This window comes from Bubalus kerabau, chromosome 6 (genome assembly GCF_029407905.1).
Source record: "Bubalus kerabau isolate K-KA32 ecotype Philippines breed swamp buffalo chromosome 6, PCC_UOA_SB_1v2, whole genome shotgun sequence".
In the NCBI taxonomy this organism is placed as follows: Eukaryota; Metazoa; Chordata; class Mammalia; order Artiodactyla; family Bovidae; genus Bubalus; species Bubalus kerabau.
This window is the reverse complement of record NC_073629.1, coordinates 82,438,338-82,457,702: the sequence shown is the minus strand read 5'-3', so window position 1 is coordinate 82,457,702 and position 19,365 is coordinate 82,438,338. Positions and strand designations below refer to the sequence as shown.

The 19,365-nt window shown below is 35.7% G+C and overlaps 1 protein-coding gene across 3 annotated transcripts in view; it reads left to right on the top strand.

Moving 5' to 3' along the window:
* EFCAB7 (EF-hand calcium binding domain 7) overlaps positions 1–19,365 on the top strand; it is a 56,353-nt gene that overhangs the window by 5,245 nt on the left and 31,743 nt on the right. For all 3 annotated transcript variants that reach the window (XM_055585625.1, XM_055585624.1, XM_055585623.1), the window contains exons 3-6: positions 11,361–11,572; positions 12,188–12,274; positions 12,825–13,020; positions 13,484–13,605. In XM_055585625.1, coding sequence (XP_055441600.1) covers positions 11,361–11,572; positions 12,188–12,274; positions 12,825–13,020; positions 13,484–13,605 — 617 coding nt within the window. The remainder of the gene's footprint in view (positions 1–11,360; positions 11,573–12,187; positions 12,275–12,824; positions 13,021–13,483; positions 13,606–19,365) is intronic.

Genomic DNA, 19,365 nt, shown 5'->3' with positions numbered 1-19,365 from the left:
TTGTTTGTTTTTTTTGTTGTTGTTGAGTTCTATGAGCTATTTGTATAATTTGGAAATTAAGCCCTTATCAGTCATGTTGTTTGCCAATACTTTCTCCCATTCTGTTGGTTATTTTTTCATTTCGTTTGTGGTTTCCTTTGCTGTGCAAAAGATTGTAACTTTAAGTCCCATTTGTTTATTTTTGTTTTTATTTCTATTGCCTTGGGAGACTGACCTAAGAAAACATTGGTATGATTTATGTCAGAGAATATTTTGTCTATGTTCTCTTGTAGGAGAGTCATGTCTTATGTTTGAGTCCTTAAGCCATTTTGAGTTTATTTTGGGGTATAATGTGAGGGTATGTTCTAACTTCATTGATTTACATGCAGCTATCCAGTTTTCTCAAAACCACTTGCTGAAGAGATGGTCTTTTTCACACTGTATAGTCTCGCTACCTTTGTTGAAGGTTCACTGACAGTAGGTGTGTGGGTTTACTTCTGGGTTGTCTGTTCAGTTCCATTGGCCCATAGTCTGTATTTGTACCAATACCACATTGTTTTGACTACTATAGTTTTGTAGTATTTCCTCAACTCTGGGATGGTTGTGCTTCCTGCTTTGTTCTTTTTCTTCAGGATTGCTTTGGCAATTCTGGGTCTTTTATGGTTCCATATGAATTTTAGGATTATTTGTTCTAATTCTGTGAAAATTGTCATGAGTAATTTGATAGGGATTGCATTGAATCTGTAGATTGCTTTGGGTAGTATGGCTATTTTAACAGTATTCTTACAGTCTAAGAGCATGGGATATCTTTCCATTTCTTTAAATCATCTTCAGTTTCCTTTATTAATGTTTTATAGTTTTTAGCATACATGTTTTTCACTTCCTTGGTGAGGTTTATTCCTAAGTATTTTATTTTGGGGGTTGTGATTTTAAAAGGTATTGTTTTTTTCATTCCCTTTCTGATACTTCATCATTGATGTACAGAAAGCAACCAGTTTCTGTATGTTAATCTTGTATCCTGCTACCTTGCTGAATTCATTTATCATTTCTTGTAGTTTTTGTATGGTGTCTTTAGGATTGTCTGTATATAGTATCATATCATTGGCATGTAATGACAATTTTACCTCTTCTCTTACAACTTAGCTACCTTTTGTTTCTTTTTCTTGTTTGATTGCTCTGGCTAGGACTTCAAATACTATGTTGAAGAGAAATGGTGAGAGTGGACATCCTTGTCGTGTTCCAGATTTTAGCAGAAAGGCTTTCAACTTTTCACCATTGAGTATTATATGAACTGTGGGCTTGTCATAAATAGCATGTACTATTTTGAGATATGTCCCCTCTATACCCACTTTGGTAAGAGTTTTTATCATGAATGAATGTTGAATTTTTTCAAATGCTTTTTCTGCATCTACTGAGATGATCTTGTGGTTTTTGACTTTTGTTTATATGATGTATCAGAAACAAAATTGACTGATTTGCATGTGTTGAACCATCCTTGTGAACTTGGAATGAATCCCAGTAGGTCATGGTGTATGATCTTTCTTATATGTTGTTGGATTTGGTGTACTAACATTCTGTTGAGAATTTTTGAATCTGTACTCATCAGAGATATTGGCCTAGTTTTCTTTTTTGATGGTGTCTTTGTCTGGTTTTGGTAGCAGAGTGATGGTGGCGTCATCAAATGTCCTTGGAAGTGTTCCTCCTCTTTAACTTTTTTGAAGAGTTTGAGAAGGGTCAGTATAAGTCCTTGTTTGTATGTTTGGTAGAATTCACCTGTAAAGCCATCTGGTCCTATAGACTTTTGTTTGTGGGGACTTTTTAAATTACAAAGTGAAAGTGAAAGTTGGTGAGTCCTGTCTGACTGTTTGCGACCACACAGACTATACAGTCCATGGAATTCTCTAGGCCAGAATAGTGGAGTGAGTAGCCTTTTCCTTCTCCAGGGGATCTTTCCAACCCAGGGATCGAACCCAGGTCTCCCACCTTGCAGGCAGATTCTGTACCAGCTGAGCCACAAGGATAGCCCCCTTTAAATTACAAAATCTATTTCAATTCTAGTGATCCATCTTTTCAAATTGTTCAAATTATATATTTCTTCTTTTTTAAAAAAATCTATTTCCTTGTGGTTCAATTTTGGTGGCTGTTTGTTTTCAGTAAACATACAGGTTTCTAGGACAAGAAACTTGCCCATATCTTTTTGGTTATCAAATTTGTTTTCATATGATTATTCCCTTATGGTGAGTTATCAGTTATGTCTCTTTTTTTCATTTCTTATTTTATTTATTAGTGTTCTCTCTTCTTCTTGGTGAGCGTGGCCAGAGGTTTGTCAATCTTGTTTATCCATTCAAAGAACCAGATTTTGTTTTGTTTTCTTTTACTTTTTCTATTTTTTTTTAATCTCTATTTTATTTCCTTTCTGATGTCTATTACTTTCTTCTTTTTGCTGACTTCAGGTATTGTTTGTTTTTCTTTTTCTAATTCTTTTAAGTGTTAGGCTAGGTTATTTATTTGAGATTCTTCTTGTTTTGTGAGGAAGGTCATATTGCTTCCTTCATATGAATTTCCCTCTAATAACTGTTTTTTTTTAATTTATTGATATTTTAATTGAAGGGTAATTGCTTTACAGAATTTTGTTGTTTTCTGTCGAACCTCAACATGAATCAGCCATAGGTTTACATATATCCCCTCCCTTTTGAACCTCCCTCCCATCTCCCTCCCCATCCCACCCCTCTAGGTTGATACAGAGCCCCTGTTTGAGTTTCCTATGCCATACAGCAAATTCCCTTTGGCTATCTATTTTACATATGGTAATGTAAGTTTCCATGTTACTCTCTCCATACATCTCACCCTCTCCTCCCCTCTCCCCATGTCCATAAGTCTATTCTCTATGTCTGTTTCTTCATTGCTGCTGCTGCTGCTGCTAAGTCACTTCAGTCGTGTCCAACTCTGTGCGACCCCATAGACAGCAGCCCACCAGGCTCCACCATCCCTGGGATTCTCCAGGCAAGAACACCGGAGTGGGTTGCCATTTCCTTCTCCAATGCATGAAAGTGAAAAGTCATTGCTGCCCTGTAAATAAATTCTTCAGTACCATTTTTCTAGATTCCATATATATGCATTAGAATACAATATTTATCTTTCTTTCTGACTTACTTCACTCTGTATAATAGGTTCTAGGTTTGTCCATCTCATTAGAACTGACTCAGATGTGTTCCTTTTTATGACTGAGTAATATTCCATTGTGTATATGTACCACAATTTCTTTATCCATTCCTCTGTCGATGGACATCTAGGTTGCTTCCATGTTCTACCTATTGTAAATAGTGCTACAATGAACAATGGGATACATGTGTCTTTTTCAATTTTGGTTTCCTCAGGGTATATGCCTAGGAGTGGGATTGCTGGGTGATGTCGTGGTTTTATTCCTAGCTTTTTAAGGAATCTCCATACCGTCTTCCATAGTGGCTGTATCAGTTTACATTCCCACCAACAGTGCAACAGGTCTTTTCTCCACACCCTCCCCAGCATTTATTGTTTGTCAACTTTTTGATGGGGGCCATTCTGACTGGTGTGAGGTGATACCTCATTGTAGTTTTGATTTGCATTTCTCTAATAATGGGAGATGTTGAGCATCTTTTCATGCGTTTGTTAGCCATCTCTATGTCGTCTTTGGAGAAATGTCTGTTTAGGTCTTTTTCCCAGTTTTTGATTAGGTTGTTTGTTTTTCTGGTGTTAAGTTGTATGAGCTATTTGTATATTTTGGAAATTAATCCTTTGTCAGTTGTTTCATTTGCAATTATTTTCTCCCATTCTGAGGGTTGTCTTTTCACCTTGCTTATAGTTTTCTTTGCTGTGCAAAAGCTTTTAAGTTTAATCAGGTCCCACTTGTTTACTTTTGCTTTTATTTCCGTTACTCCAGAAGGTGTGTCATAGAGGATCTTGCTTTGATTTATGTCATCGAGTGTTCTGCCTATGTTTTCCTCTAAGAGTTTTATAGTTTCTTGTCTTACATTTAGGTCTTTAATCCACTTGAGTTTATCTTTGTGTATGCTGTTAGGAAATGTTCTAATTTCATTCTTTTACATGTAGCTGTCCGGTTTTCCCAGCACTATATATTGAAGAGACTGCCTTTGCCCCATTGTATATTCTTGCCTCCTTTGTCAAAAATAAGGTACCCATAGGCGCATGGGTTTATTTCTGGGCTTTCTATCTTGTTCCCTTGGTCTATATTTCTGCTTTTCTGCAAGTACCATACTGTCTTGATCACTGTAGCTTTGTAGTGTAATCTGAAGTCAGGAAGCTTGATTCCTCCAGCTCCATTCTTCTTTCTCAAGACTGCTTTGGCTATTCGGGGTCTTTTTTGTTTCCATATGAATTGTGAAATTTTTTGTTCTAGCTCTGTGAAAAATGCCATTGGTAATTTGATAAGGATCACACTGAATCTGTAGATTGTATTTGGTAGTAAAGTCATTTTCACAGTATTGATTCTTCTACCCAGAAACATGGACTATCCCTACATCTGTTTATATCGTCTTTGTTTTCTTTCATTAGTGTCTTACAATTTTCTGTGTACAGTTCTGTTGTCTCCTTAGGTAAGTTTATTCCTAGATATTTTATTCTTTTTGTTGCAATGGTGGATGGGATTGATTCCTTATTTCTCTTTCTGATTTTTCATTGTTAGTATATAGAAATGCAAGTGATATATGTGAATTGATTTTGTATCTTGCAACTTTGCTAAATTCACTGATTAGCTCTAGTAATTTTCTGATACTATCTTTAGGGTTTTCTATGTACAGTATCATGTCATCTGCAAACAGTGAGAGCTTTACTACTTCTTTTCCGATCTGGATTCCTTTTATTTCTTTTTCTTCTCTGATTGCGGTAGCTAGGACTTCTAGAACTAGGTTGAATAATAGTGGTGAAAGTGGACACCCTTGTCTTGTTTCTGATCTTAGGGGGAATGCTTTCAGTTTTTCACCATTGAAAATAATGTTTGCTGTAGCTTATCATATATGGCCTTTACTGTGTTGAGGTAGGTTCCTTCTATGCCCATTTTTTGAAGAATTTTAATCATAAATGGGTGCTGAATTTTGTCAAAGGCTTTTTGCATCTATTGAGATTACATATGTTTTTTATCTTTCAATTTGTTAATATGGTGTATCACATTGATTGGTTTGTGTATATTGAAGAATCCTTGCATCCCTGGAATAAACCCAACTTGATATTGAAAGCAGAGACATTACTTTACCAACAAAGGTCCGTTTAGTCAAGGCTATGGTTTTTCCAGTGTCATGTATGGATGTAAGAGTTGGACTGTGAAGAAAGCTGAGCGCCGAAGAATTGATGCTTTTGAACTGTGATGTTGGAGAAGACTCTTGAGAGTCCCTTGGAGTGCAAGGAGATCTAACCAGTCCATTCTAAAGGAGATCTGCCCTGGGATTTCTTTGGAAGAAATGATGCTAAAGCTGAAACTCCAGTACTTTGGCCACCTCATGTAAAGAGTTGACTCATTGGAAAAGACTCTGATGCTGGAAGGGATTGGGGGCAGGAGGAGAAGGGGACGACAGAGGATGAGATGGCTGGATGGCATCACTGACTCGATGGATGTAAGTCTGAGTGAACTCTGGGAGCTGGTGATGGACAGGGAGGCCTGGCGTGCTGCGATTCATGGGGTCGCAAAGAGTCGGACACGACTGAGCGACTGAACTAAACTGAACTGATCATGGTGTATGAGCTTTTTGATGTGTTGCTGAATTCTGTGTGCTAAAATTTTGTTGAGGATTTTTGCATCTATGTTCGTCAGTGATATTGGCCTGTAGTTTTCTTTTTGTGTGTTGTCTTTGTCTGGTTTTGGTATCAGGGTGAAGGTGGCCTCGTAGAATGAGTTTGAAAGTGTTCCTTCCTCTGCAATTTTTTGAAAGAGTTTTAGAAGGATAGGCATTAGCTCTTCTCTAAATGTTTGATAGAATTCTCCTGTGAAGCCACCTGGTCCTGGGCTTTTATTTTTTGGGAGATTTTTTATCACAGCTTTCATTTCAGTGCATTTGGGTTGTTCATAACTTCTGTTTCTTCCTGGTTCAGTCTTGGAAGATTAAACTTTTCTAAGAATCTGTCCATTTCTTCCAGGTTATCCATTTTATTGCCATAGAGTTGTTCATAATAGTCTCTTATAATCCTTTGTACTTCTGCATTGTCTGTTGTAACCTCTTCTTTTTCATTTCTAATTTTGTTGATTGGATTCTTCTCTCTTTTTTCTTGATAAGTCTGGCTAAAGGTTTGTCAATTTTGTTTATCTTCTCAAAGAACCAGCTTTTAGTTTTATCTGATAACTGCTTTTTATGCATCCCATGATTTTGTATGGTTGAGTTTTCCATTATATTTTAAACTCTTCTGGTGGCAGATATCTCACAAACCAGTGAAATTGGTCCTTACTAGGTGTGTCAAATGACTTGGTGGTCTTTAGTCTTGAGAGGGTGGTAAACAGAAATACCAGATAATATTATATTCATGTCAGTTCCATCAAGGCAAATAACTTTAGGAGTAGAGAAACTGAGTTATTTTATCAACTTCAGAAGCAGTTTCCTGAAATAAAAATCTGACATATTTTTGCAACAAGGTCTTAGATTTGTATGCAATAAGATTTCTATTTGAGGAAATATAAAATTTCAAATCATTGCAATTTATATTTTATTTTAATTGTAATTTGAGTTTTGTCTGTGCTTTTGAAAGTTGGTTGAGATCATGAATTTACTCAGTTTAAAGGTTTAACATGCCTTCTGCTACTGTGGCATCTAGTTTGTATTAATAAATCAATGAGTATGTATTACTCAGGTGCTATCAGTCGTACAGAACTACCTGGGAGGATAATAATGCAATGCTTACCTTTTCAGCTTTTGGTTTTATTGTAGAATAGTCTTTGTAAAATTGCAATGATAGCTTTCAGATAATCTAGATTTTAACAAACTGGTTTTGTGAACCAGTGATGTCTCTTTCTTAACTATTGTGCTTTTCATTGGTATCCGTCCATCTCTTATGTACATACCATATGCTTTGACATTCCATTTCAAAATAGGATAAAGCAGTTTCTTTTTCTTTCCCCAAAGTTTCTTTTTGTCCCCCCAACTTACCAGTAATATAGGTATTATAAATTCACGTCAAAGCTTAAAATAAACCCTGGCAAAAGGTCAGTATTTTGGTGTAAACCTTTAACCATCTACAGTTACACAGTTTTTTCACTGTTTGTTGTCATTGTTGTTGTTCAGTAGCTAAGTTGTGTACAACTCTTGGGGACCTTGTGGACTGCAGCATGCCAGGCTCCTCTGTCCTCTTCTGTCTCCTGGAGTTTGCTCACATTCATGTCCATTGAGTCGGTGATGCTATCCAACCGTCATCCTCTGCCACTCCCTTCTCCTTTTCATTGTTATTGGACTTAACAGTGAGCTCCAATTCTAAAACTAAAGACTAAAGTTAGATTAGTATTTACTAAATTTTACCTATTTCTTAGATATGGAAATGTATAACTACTGCATATTTTGGCATAATTTTATTCTGAAAAAGTTGTTCTTTTAAACAACTTAGTACATTTAAAAAGTATTTTATTATTGAAGATAGCAATAAGCATTTGAGCTGCCACTTGTGGGAAAGAGTTATACATCCATTTTCACAGAGCTGGACAGAAAAAACACCCTTTTCCAACAACACAAGAGACAACTCTACACATCAGTTCAGTTCAGTCGCTCAGTAGTGTCCGACTCTTTGCCACCCCATGAATTGCAGCACATCAGGCCTCCCTGTCCATCACCATCTCCCGGAGTTCACTCAAACTCACGTCCATTGAGTCAGTAATACCATCCAGCCATCTCATCCTCTGCCGTCCCCTTTTCCTCCTGCCCCCAATCCCTCCCAGCCTCAGAGTCTTTTCCAGTGAGTCAACTCTTCACATGAGGTGGCCAAAGTACTGGAGTTTCAGCTTTAGCATCATTCCTTCCAAAGAACACCCAGGGCTGATCTCCTTGCAGTCCAAGGGACTCTCAAGAGTCTTCTCCAACATCACAGTTCAAAAGCATCAATTCTTCGGTGCTCAGCTTTCTTCACAGTCCAACTCTCACATCCATACATGACCACAGGAAAAACCATAGCCTTGACTAGATGGACCTTTGTTGGCAAAGTAATGTCTCTGCTTTTGAATATGCTATCTAGGTTGGTCATAACTTTCCTTCCAAGGAGTAAGCATCTTTTAATTTCATGGCTGCAGTCACCATCTGCAGTGATTTTGGAGCCCCCAGAAATAAAGTCTGACACTGTTTCCACTGTTTCCCCTTCTATTTCCCATGAAGTGATGGGACCAGATGCCATAATCTTCGTTTTCTGAATGCTGAGCTTTAAGCCAACTTTTTCACTCTCCTCTTTCACTTTCATCAAGAGGCTTTTGAGTTCCTCTTCACCTTCTGCCATAAGGGTGGTGTCATCTGCATATCTGAGGTTATTGATATTTCTCCCGGCAATCTGGATTCCAGCTTGTGCTTCTTCCAGGCCAGCGTTTCTCACGATGTACTCTGCATATAAGTTAAATAAGCAGGGTGATAATATACAGCCTTGACGTACTCCTTTTCCTATTTGGAACCAGTCTGTTGTTCCATGTCCAGTTCTAACTGTTGCTTCCTGACCTGCATGGACATCACCAAATGGTCAATACCAAAATCAGATTGGTTACATTGTTTGCAGCCAAAGACGGGAAACTATACAGTTAACAAAAACAAGACCTGGAGCTGACTGTGTCTCAAATCATCAGCTCCTTATAGCAAAATTCAGGCTTAAACTAAAGACAGTGAGGAAAACCACTGGGTCCTTCAGGTATGACCTAAATCAAATCCCTTATTATTATACAGTAGAGGTGGTGAATAGATTCAAGGGGTTAGATCTGGTAGACGGAGTGCTTAAAGAACTATGGATGGAGGTTTGTAACATTGTACAGGAGACAGTGACCAAAACCATCCCAAAGAAATGTAAGAAGGCAAACTGTTTGTCTGAGGAAATGGCTGGGAAAAGAAGAGAAGTGATATGCAAAGGAGAAAGGGGAGGGTATACCCAACTGATTGCAGAACTCCAGAGAATAGCAAGGAGAGAGAAGAAGGGCTTCTTAAATGAACAGTGCAAAGAAATAGAGGAAAATAATAGAACAGGAAAAACTAGTCATCTCTTCAAGAAAATTGGAAATCTCAAAGGAACATTTCGTGCAAGGAGGGGCATGATAAAGGACAGAAACGTAAAGGACCTAACAGAGGCAGAACAGATTAAGAAGAGATGGCAAGAATACACAGAACTGTACAAAAAAGGTCTTAATGACCCACCATAACCATGATGGTTTGGTCAGTCACCTAGAGCCAGACATCCTGGAGTCTTAAGTGTGCCTTAGGAAGATTACTACCAACAAAGCTAGTAGAGTTGATGGAATTCCAGCTGAGCTGTTTCAAATCCTTAAAGATGATGCTGTTAAAGTGCCACACTCAATATGTCAGCAAATTTGGAAAACTCAGCAGTGGCCAGAGGACTGGAAAAGGTCAGTTTTCATCCCAATTCCAAAGAAGGGCAGTGCTAAAGAATGTTCAGACTATCAAACAATCGCATTCACTTCCCATGCTGGTAAGGTTATTTTCAAAATCCTTCAAGCTACTTCAGCAGTACTTGAATTGAAAACTTCAAGATGTACAGGCTAGGTTTAGAAAAGGCAGAGGAACCAGAGATCAAATTGCCAACATCTATTGGATTATAGAGAAAGCAAGGGAATTCCAGAAAAACACCTACTGCTGTTTCTTTGACTACACAAAAACCTTTGTGTGGATCCCAACAAATTTTGAAAAATTCTTAAAGAGATGGTAATACCAGACCACCTTACCTGCCTCCTGAAAAATCTGTATGCAAGTCAAGAAACAACAGTTAGAACCTTATATGGAATAACTGACTGGTTTAAAATTCAGAAAGAAGTACAAGGCTGTATATTGTCACTCTCTTGTTTAACTTTTATGCAGAATACATCATGTGAATTGCCAGGCTAGAGGAAGTTCAAACTGGAATCAAGATTGCCAGGAGAAATATCAATAACCTCAGATATGCAGATGATACCACCATAATGGCAGAAAGTAAAGAGGAAATAAAGAGCCTCTTGATGAGGGTGAAAGAGGAGCGTGAAAAAGCTGGCTTAAAACTCAACATTCAAAAAACAAAGATCATGACATCTGGTTCCATCATTTCATAATGAGTAGAAGGGGAAACAGTGGAAGTAGTGACAGATTTTTCTCTTCTTGGGCTCCAAAATAACTGTGGGTGGTGACTGCAGCCATGAAATTAGAAGACACTTGCTTCTTGAAAGGAAAGCTATGGCAAACCTAGATAGCATATTAAAAAGCAAAGACATCACTTTGCCGACAAATGTCCATATAGTCAAAGCTGTAGTCTTTCCAGTAGTCATGTACAGATGTGAGAGTTGGACCTTAAAGAAAGCTGAGTGCTTAAGAATTGATACTTTGATTTGAACTGTGGTGCTGGAGAAGACTCTTGAGAGTCCCTTGGACAGCAAGGAGATCAAACCAGTCAATCCTAAAGGAAATCAACTGTGAATATGCATTGGAAGGACAGATGCTGAAGATGAAGCTCCAGTAGTTTGGCCACCTGATGCGAAGAGCTGACTTATTGGAAGAGACCCTTATGCTGGGAAAGATTGAAGGCAAAAAGAGAAGAGAGTGACAGAAGATGAGATGTTTTGATAGCATCACAAGTTCAATGGACATGAACTTGGGCAAGCTCCAGGAGATAGTGAAGGACAGGGAGGCCTGGTGTGCTGCTGTCCATAGCATCGCGAGGAGTTGGATGAGACTTAGTGACCAAACAACAACGATGAACATTTTAGACATCATGATATTGACAGTAATATTCTCAAACTAATGATTTCCTCATAATTAAGATATTTGTTGAACCATAAAAATAATAAATTATTCATTTTCTTTATTCTTATGTCCTCAAAACAATTAAGTGAATGATTGTTTTTAATCTGTTTTTTTTCTCCAGGTATTCTTATGCGGTAAATCAGATATTATCAATTAATCAAACTATGTAAGTTGGGAATAATGTCAGAATGGGAAGAACCTATTTAATTCTGGCATTAATACATTGAGAATTTGTAGCTTGTATAATAACATATATGTATATTTTCATATTTGGAAGGCATGTATTGATTTCACTAGACTATCAACACCAAAGTTAATATATTGGTATGTGTGTACTTTTATATAACATTATAGTGTATAATGATTTAAAGAAAAAATACACTTAAAATACTAATTCCAGATGTTACTGTAACAAATAATACTTGTTTTATTGGGCAGCTCTTCAGCATGCAGGAAGAAATCCATCCCAAAAGACCATTAATAAGTATTGGACTCCTCAAACTGCCAAACTGAATTTTGATGATTTTTGTATAATTTTAAGAAAGGAAAAACCAACCTCAAAAGCAGAATTGCTAAAATCATTTAAGCAATTAGATGTAAATGATAATGGCTGTATTTTACACACTGATCTTTATAAACTTCTAACAAAGGTAAGATCTGTCAAACAGTTTTATAATATGCCTATTTTGCAAAACAACTTGGAATCTAGCTTTGACTACCAAAGTCCACATAAGAAAGAACTGTTTCACTGGCAGGTGAAATGAATCACTTATATATTGTTTGTAAAGTACTTAAGGATCCTTCTGTATGAAGTATGCTCTAAAAAGAGAAAGTATAAAATTGAGCCTATGTTGTGCTCCTTTGCAATTCTTTCCTGCCAGAACAATTTGTAAATCAGTGATAAGTTCATATGTGATAAGTAAAAGAGAACTAAAGTATAAATGAGATTCAGAAACCATTGTTTCTTGGTACAACATGAGAAAGTATTCTTACTCTAAATTTAATAGTAGTTATTATTGAATCTATGATATATATATTTGAAATTTAGTAAACTGAAATTCAGTTTTTATACACTTTATAAAATTTAATAAAATTGTGAAATTTTATTTTATGTAACAGGTTCATTCTTGCTTGACATTATACTCATTCTGAGATTTTTAATGAAACATATATTCAAACTTACCTACAGAAAAGATTAAAATTTCCATTCTCCCCATACATGACAAAGTAATCGTCATGTTGCTTTAAATACTTTTTTCTTCCAGAAAGGTGAAAAGATGACTCGAGAAGAAGTAAATGCCATAATAAATTTGGCTGATGTAAATGCAGATGGCAAATTTGACTATATCAAGGTACATAAGCTCATTCTGATGTAAATTTGCTTACTGGATAGAAGAGGTATTTTTAAAGAGGCATATCATTTAAATATTGACAATGATATATATATATGTACTAATTTTACTTGAAATTTAGTCTCTCCAGTCCAATTGTAATCTGATGACTACATTAAAAATAATATTATCAACTTAAAGTACATGCATGTGCATACACACATGAACACACACACTCTTCTCTGAAATATGCCTTTTTGAGAGTGGAAGAATCATAAAAATTATTTAGAACAAATACAAGTCTACACATGTCTTGTAAAAAAAAAAATAAATCACCTCTCTTTGTGTAACATTTTATTTTCATTCAGGGTATGGCCTCCTCATTGAATTATGGCTGCATTTCACTAGGGCACTTGAGGGTGGTCAATCTGATTCAAGAAAATAAAATGAGTAACCTAGTTCAATAGGAAATATATTCCATCTATCAGTCTTGCCTACTAATGTACATTTTCTCCTCCCAAATGTATGATTGAATGTTTTATCCACTGGAATACTTTTTTGTTTCCTGTAGTTTTGTAAATTATATATGGCAACCAATGAACAGTGTCTCAAAACGACTCTAGAAAAATTGGAGGTTGACAGTAAACTGAGGCGTCAACAGTTTGGAAGCCACATGGAAGGGTCCCCTGAAAGGGCCCCATCACCAGTACCAAAAGCATCACCTAAAATCATAAGAAAAGCTGATCAGGAATCATTCTCAAATAAAGGTATTTACTTTTCTGTTAAGAATTAAGGATTGTAGTCAGATAAATTTTTCCTTCTGTCTTAGCTTATCAGTGATAAATGAAAACCCAACTTTTGATAGCTACTGTTTCTGGACTCACTTAACTATAAAAATCTAGTAAAGTAAAATTTTATTATGGAACTAGGCTATGCTTATTATGTTTTATTAAAACTAAATTTTCAGGCCAAAAAATGACATATTTAAATAAAGAATCTTAGTAGGTCATAAATTCTAAATTAAATAAATCTTATTAGTAGATCATAAATTAAAATCATAAAGAGCCATTAAAGCCTTATAAATATAAAGTATTTTGAGTTTATTTCAATAGGAAGAACAAAGAGAATGAAATTAATATATAGTCCTTTCATACTACACTGTGTTTAGAAACAGACTTCTTATTAACAGCTTTTCATAATGTAAGACTAAATAACTATTATTTCTTACAGGTGACACCAGGAATTCTTCACTGGCAACAGCTAGACAGTTCAAAACATCTGTTTCCTTCACAGTTACCATGGGTGCTGATAGCAATCAAAACTCAAAGTTAATTGAGCCACACTCAATAAAGGTATAGTATTTTAAATGAATGGATACAACTTTTTCTGAAAACAAATTTGACATTAAATTTATTAATGACTATTTAATGTTTACAGAGAATAGGTAAAGTTTATGAAGTAATTCTTTGAGGATTTTTGGGGATCGCAGCATTTCTACCTATAAGCCAGTCCTAATAAGTTTAATGATGAATAGGAATATTAAAAGGACTTCAGTTTAAAAATAATGATTCTTCAATTTTTGAACTTGATGAGGAGATTATGCATGTACTTTGCCAAGCAGTTTTTTGGTTTTAACAAATACTTTTAATAGGTGCTTCTTATAAATAAATCATTCATTCAATATCAAGTTCCTTTGAGAGAAAGACAGCAAAGTCACTTTGCTAAGTCAATATTTGTAGAGTGTTAATATTGATCTTCTTCCTTTGTTTTCCCTTTCTAGACTCAACCTTTACTAGTTTTCTTTCACCAGAAAATAATAGCTACAGAAATATAAAACATTAACTGGAAACTGCTAGGATACATTAAAAATGTGTATCTAGGGACCTCTGTAAAAGGGGGGAAAATGGTTATGACCACATACTATAACTGCTGTTAGAAAACTGAACTGATTGTTCTCAAGAGCTACATTTTTGTTTCAAATAACAACTCTGTATTTGTTATTGAACTCTGAAGTCCCTTATATCTTTAAATTGCTAGACAGTGACATTTGTTCTATATTAAAAATTTAAAACATTATCTCAAAGGAATTTTGTTCAGACTGTTTAGGAATCTGTACACCCTAAGCAATTTGATGTGCATGTCCAACATGTTCACACACAATATTTAGTGTTCCAACAATATTATTTTCCACCAATGGAAGCTTTCTGTATTTTGCAACTAAATTAAATGCTAATGAAATCAACTTAGTTAAATATTTGTTGTTTACCTGGTATAATTATATACATAAATATAATTTTAGCCAGTATAAATAAAAATTTATTCTATCCATGTGGCTCTGAGGGTAAAGTATTTAAATATTAATGTGGGTTATATTAGGGCCAACTATTTCTGTGCTTCATGCTGTTATTTATTGGGCCCATACCAATACCATTCCTTTAATTTAGTTCTGCTCAACAAATATTCATTAAAAAGGTAGCAATGCAAACTATTTTTAGTGTAGTGGGCACTGAATAAAAAAATGAAGATTTCTGTCTCATTATTAATAATATACCAAGTTAGTATAGCATAATATTTCATTTATTAATTCATTTATTCAACAAATATTTATTTATGCCTTGCCACACAGCTTGTGAGATCTTAGTTCCCTGATCAGGAATTGAACGCAAGTCCTCAGCTGTGAAAACATGGAGTCTTAACCACTGGACTGCTAGGGAATTCCCAGGACAACAAATATTTATTGAATGACTATTTTGTGCCAAGCATTGTCCTAAGGTGCTGGTTAAAACCTTAGAATGGACAGACCTGTGTTTAAATTTTAGCTTTGTCACTTAATAACTGTGTGACCTTTGATAAGGTGGTCAGCAGCCCTTCTGAATTTTAGTTTCCTTATCTATAAGTTGGAAGTAGTTATATTTAGTGTGTTTTTTAAAGATTTAAACACCTAACATATATAAACCATTTATGACAGTGCCAAGGATATATTAATAGTTTTACTTTAATAAATAATATTGTCGTTATTATTATAAGAAAGTGAAGTCGCTCAGTCATGTCCAACTCTTTGCAACCCCATGGACTGTAGCTTATCAAGCTCCTCCATCCATGAGATTTTCCAGGCAAGAGTACTGGAGTGGGTTGCCATTGCCTTCTCCAGGGGATCTTCCCGATCCAGGGATCAAACCCAGGTCTCCCGCATTGCAGGCAGATGCTTTACGGTCTGAGCCACCAGGGCAGTCCAAAGTGAAGTTGCTCAGTTGCGTCCGACTCTTTGCAACCCCATGGACTATACAGTCCATGGAATTCTCCAGGCCAGAATACTGGAATAACATTACAGATGGATTCTTTACCAGCTGAGCCCAAAAATACTGGAGTGGGTAGCCTATCCCTTCCCCAGTGGATCTTCCTAACCCAGGAATCGAACAGGGGTCTCCTGCATTGCAGGTGGATTCTTTACCAACTGAGCTATCAGGGAAGCCCAGTATTATTATGGAACAAAGAAATTACTGCAGGTCTTAATATGGGAATGACATGATGAAAGATAATTTAAGAAAAGTTATTCTACTATTGTATTATGTATGGAGACTTCAAATTAGGGAGACTGTTGAGAGGGTGATAGAGGACAGCTAGGCCAAGAGTAGTACCTGAACATAGTAAGGAAGGGACAGATCTAATAGACCGATGGTCCCCAACCTTTTTGGCATCAGGGACCCATTTCGTGGAAAACAGTTTTTCCATGGACCAGGCCAGGTGGGGAATGGTTTGGGGATGATTCAAGTGCATTACATTTATTGTGCACTTTATTTCTACTCTTTGGCTATCTCAGGATATTCCACCTTGACCTTTGGGTTAGGATTTGCTCTCCTATGAGAATCTCATGCTGCTGCTGATCTGACAGGAGGCAGAGCTCAGGCAGGAATGCAGGCGATGGGAAGCACTGTAAATACAGATGAAACTTTGCTCCCTCTCCTGCTACTCACCTCTTGCTGTGCAGCCTGGGGGCTGGGGACTCCTGTAATAGACAAGGCCAAAATTAATCTGTAGGCCATAGTGATTGTGTAACAGAAGACTAAATCTTTGCATCTAATGACATCAACAACAAGGAAAGGTATTTAGGTACTAGGAATTAGGTGAGAGGTAGTAGGAGAATTTAATGATTGAATGAAGAAGGCATACTGTCAACTTGTAAATTCTGTGACTTTCATATAAAATCTAATGTCTTTTGGAAATACTTCATAGCTTTCATATTTCTTACCTGACATTTTCTTGTCCTTTTCCTGATCTTGATATTGCCTACTGTTTTGTATTCTCTAATACTTCTTACATGAGCAGAAATGATTTTTTAAAAAATCTGTGATCCTTTTGTTATTCAGCAAAATTTAGTTCTTTGTTTGCATTTTACTTTGAGGTTACTTTTAAATTTTTCTTAAATTTTACATGTTTCTTAAGTTTCACAACAACTCTAAAAAGTACTTGGTTAGGAATATAGTTATTGTATAATTTGTTTTAATTGAGATTGGTAGAAAAAAATTACTAAGAGAATTACTAAATTTTCTTCAAGTACTTTAAATCTATTTTAAACAAGTTTAGTACCTCAATTTTATGTGCAGTGGAGAAGTATGGAATTGGGACAGATAAGAAGGGTCTTTTCAGAAATTAGAAAATTATTGTAATGGGGTACTTATAAGCCAGATTGTAAACCATAAATCCACACAAATGGTAAAAGACTTGAATTATACCCTTCAAGGAAGAGGAAAATATAACCTTTACAGGAACTATACATGTATTACTTTCTGTATGCTATACATAGGTACTGTATCACTGTTCTTTTCTCAGCCCTCAATTCTATCTAAATATTTACTTTAGATTTTATCATGTACAGGGAATGTCAGAAATTTTTCTTTGAGAGAATAGCTTCAGTTGACAGTCATGGCTAAAATTAGAGGAAGTCATGAATTATAAATTCCGGAGATTCAGTATTATATCCAGACCCCTAGTTAGAAATGCCTACATCTATTTTACATATATGTGCCGTGTGCTTGGTCGCTAAGTTGTGTCTGACTCTTTGCGACCCCATGGATTGTAGTCCACCAGGCTTCTCTGTCCATGGGATTCTCCAGGAAAGACTACTGGAGTGGGTTGCCATGCCCTTCTCCAGGGCATCTTCCCAACCCAGGGGTCAAACCCAGGTCTCCTGCACTACAGGCAGATTCTTTACCATCTGAGCCACCAGGAAAGCTCATTTTGCATATATATATATATATATATATATAGAGAGAGAGGGTATAATATATGTATAACATGTAAGTTATATATGTATATATATGTAAAACAATAAAAATATAAATATTTTATTCTTGAAATGGTTGTCTAACTTAATTTTTATGAAAGCTCCAGATAATAATTTTCTTATAAAAGTCTCATATTTTCAAAATGTTGATCAATTCAACTTGTTGATTAGGTTGGCAATCCATATCAAATTTTTCCCTTATAAATCATCTGTTTAACCTCTTGTTTTTAAGTATGTACAGTTTATGATTCTTTAATAACAAAAAAAGTTCAACAGCAGTCTGTTTACTTACTTTTCTTAACAGACAGCAAATAGCCTTCTAATAGTGTAATAGAAGGTAATCTTTATAAGAAACAACAGTGATGTTGGTGATGGTGATGATGACATGCAAGTTCCTCTTTGACCAAGTCCATAGCAGATGAAGGGCTTCCCAGGGGGCGCTAGTAGTGAAGAACCTGCCTGCCAATGCAGGAGACATATGAGATGTGGGTTTGATGCCTATTCAGGAAGATCCCCTGGAGGAGAGCTTGGCAACCCACTCCAGTGTTCTTGCCTGGAAAATCCATGGACAGAGGAGCATGGCAGGCTACAGTCCATGGGGTTGCAAAAAATCGGACATGACTAAAGCGACTTAGCGTGCATGCAGACATGGCAGACTGACTGCTTAAATTCTGCCTCACCTAAACCTTTAATAATGCAGAATTATATGTCAAAACAAATTAAATTCTCTACAGTGTTCCAGGAAAAATATAATTTTACTGATAAATTTAAGTTTTTGATAGCTAGAATTTTCAACTTTACTATTTTTAATTTATGCTTTTAAGCATTTCCTTGTACATTGTGAATGGAATAATTGTGTATGACAAATGAATTTTTTTCCTTTTATATGAATTTACTTGAATTGGTAGAATATAGCACCACCTTATGCCCTGTGTAAGAATTACAAGCTACTGTTTTATTTCTGCTTTATATTGTCAAAAATTATACATGGAATTTCTTACTCTAGCATGCTAAGATTTTATTTTTTAAACTGAACCTTCCTTCATTTTTCTCATAACACTCAAACTGTCAACTTAATCTATAATCCTTTCAAATTAATTTATTTGAAAGAGCCAGATATTTTGTCAGTACTTTTTTCCTTTTAATTTATAACATTTTAGTATAGGTCCTAGAGAAAAAGCTTTGTGTGATTGAAAGTCTATTTGTTTTAAAGGAAATTTGGGGTTGAATAAGCATTGCGTGTTTAATAACTCTGATAGATTTAAAGAATTTGAATTCTTCCCTTGAAACAAGAGAGATACAAATTCTCCTAATGGTGTTATTTACTATTCAAAATAATATGATTATCATATTGAAGTTTGGTTGATTTATATAGTATGGCATTTTGCTTTCTTCTATTTTATAATAGCTATTGTCTTAGCATTTTCTAGCCTTCTTAACCATGTATTATATTTGATGTCTTTCAAAGAAACTTATAAATACTCTTCTACTTATAGCTTTTCTAAAATTAGAATTTTGGAAAGACTTCTAATAAAAATTTTAACTCATTCCTCAGTCAAATTTTATAATTTTATAAAAACATCTCCTGTCAGCCAGAAATATCATAAGCACATGGAGAAATTCTTTGTCTTTGAGTTTCCCAAATGCCACATTTGTCATCCAGCCAACTTGTCCTCTGTCTTCCCCTTCTTCTGCCCTCAATCTTTCCCAGCATCAGGGTCTTTTCCAGTGAGTTGCCTCTTTGTATCAGGTGGCCACAGTATTGGAGCTTCAGATTCGGCATCAGTCCTTCCAATAAATTTTCAGGGTTGATATCCTTTAGGATTTG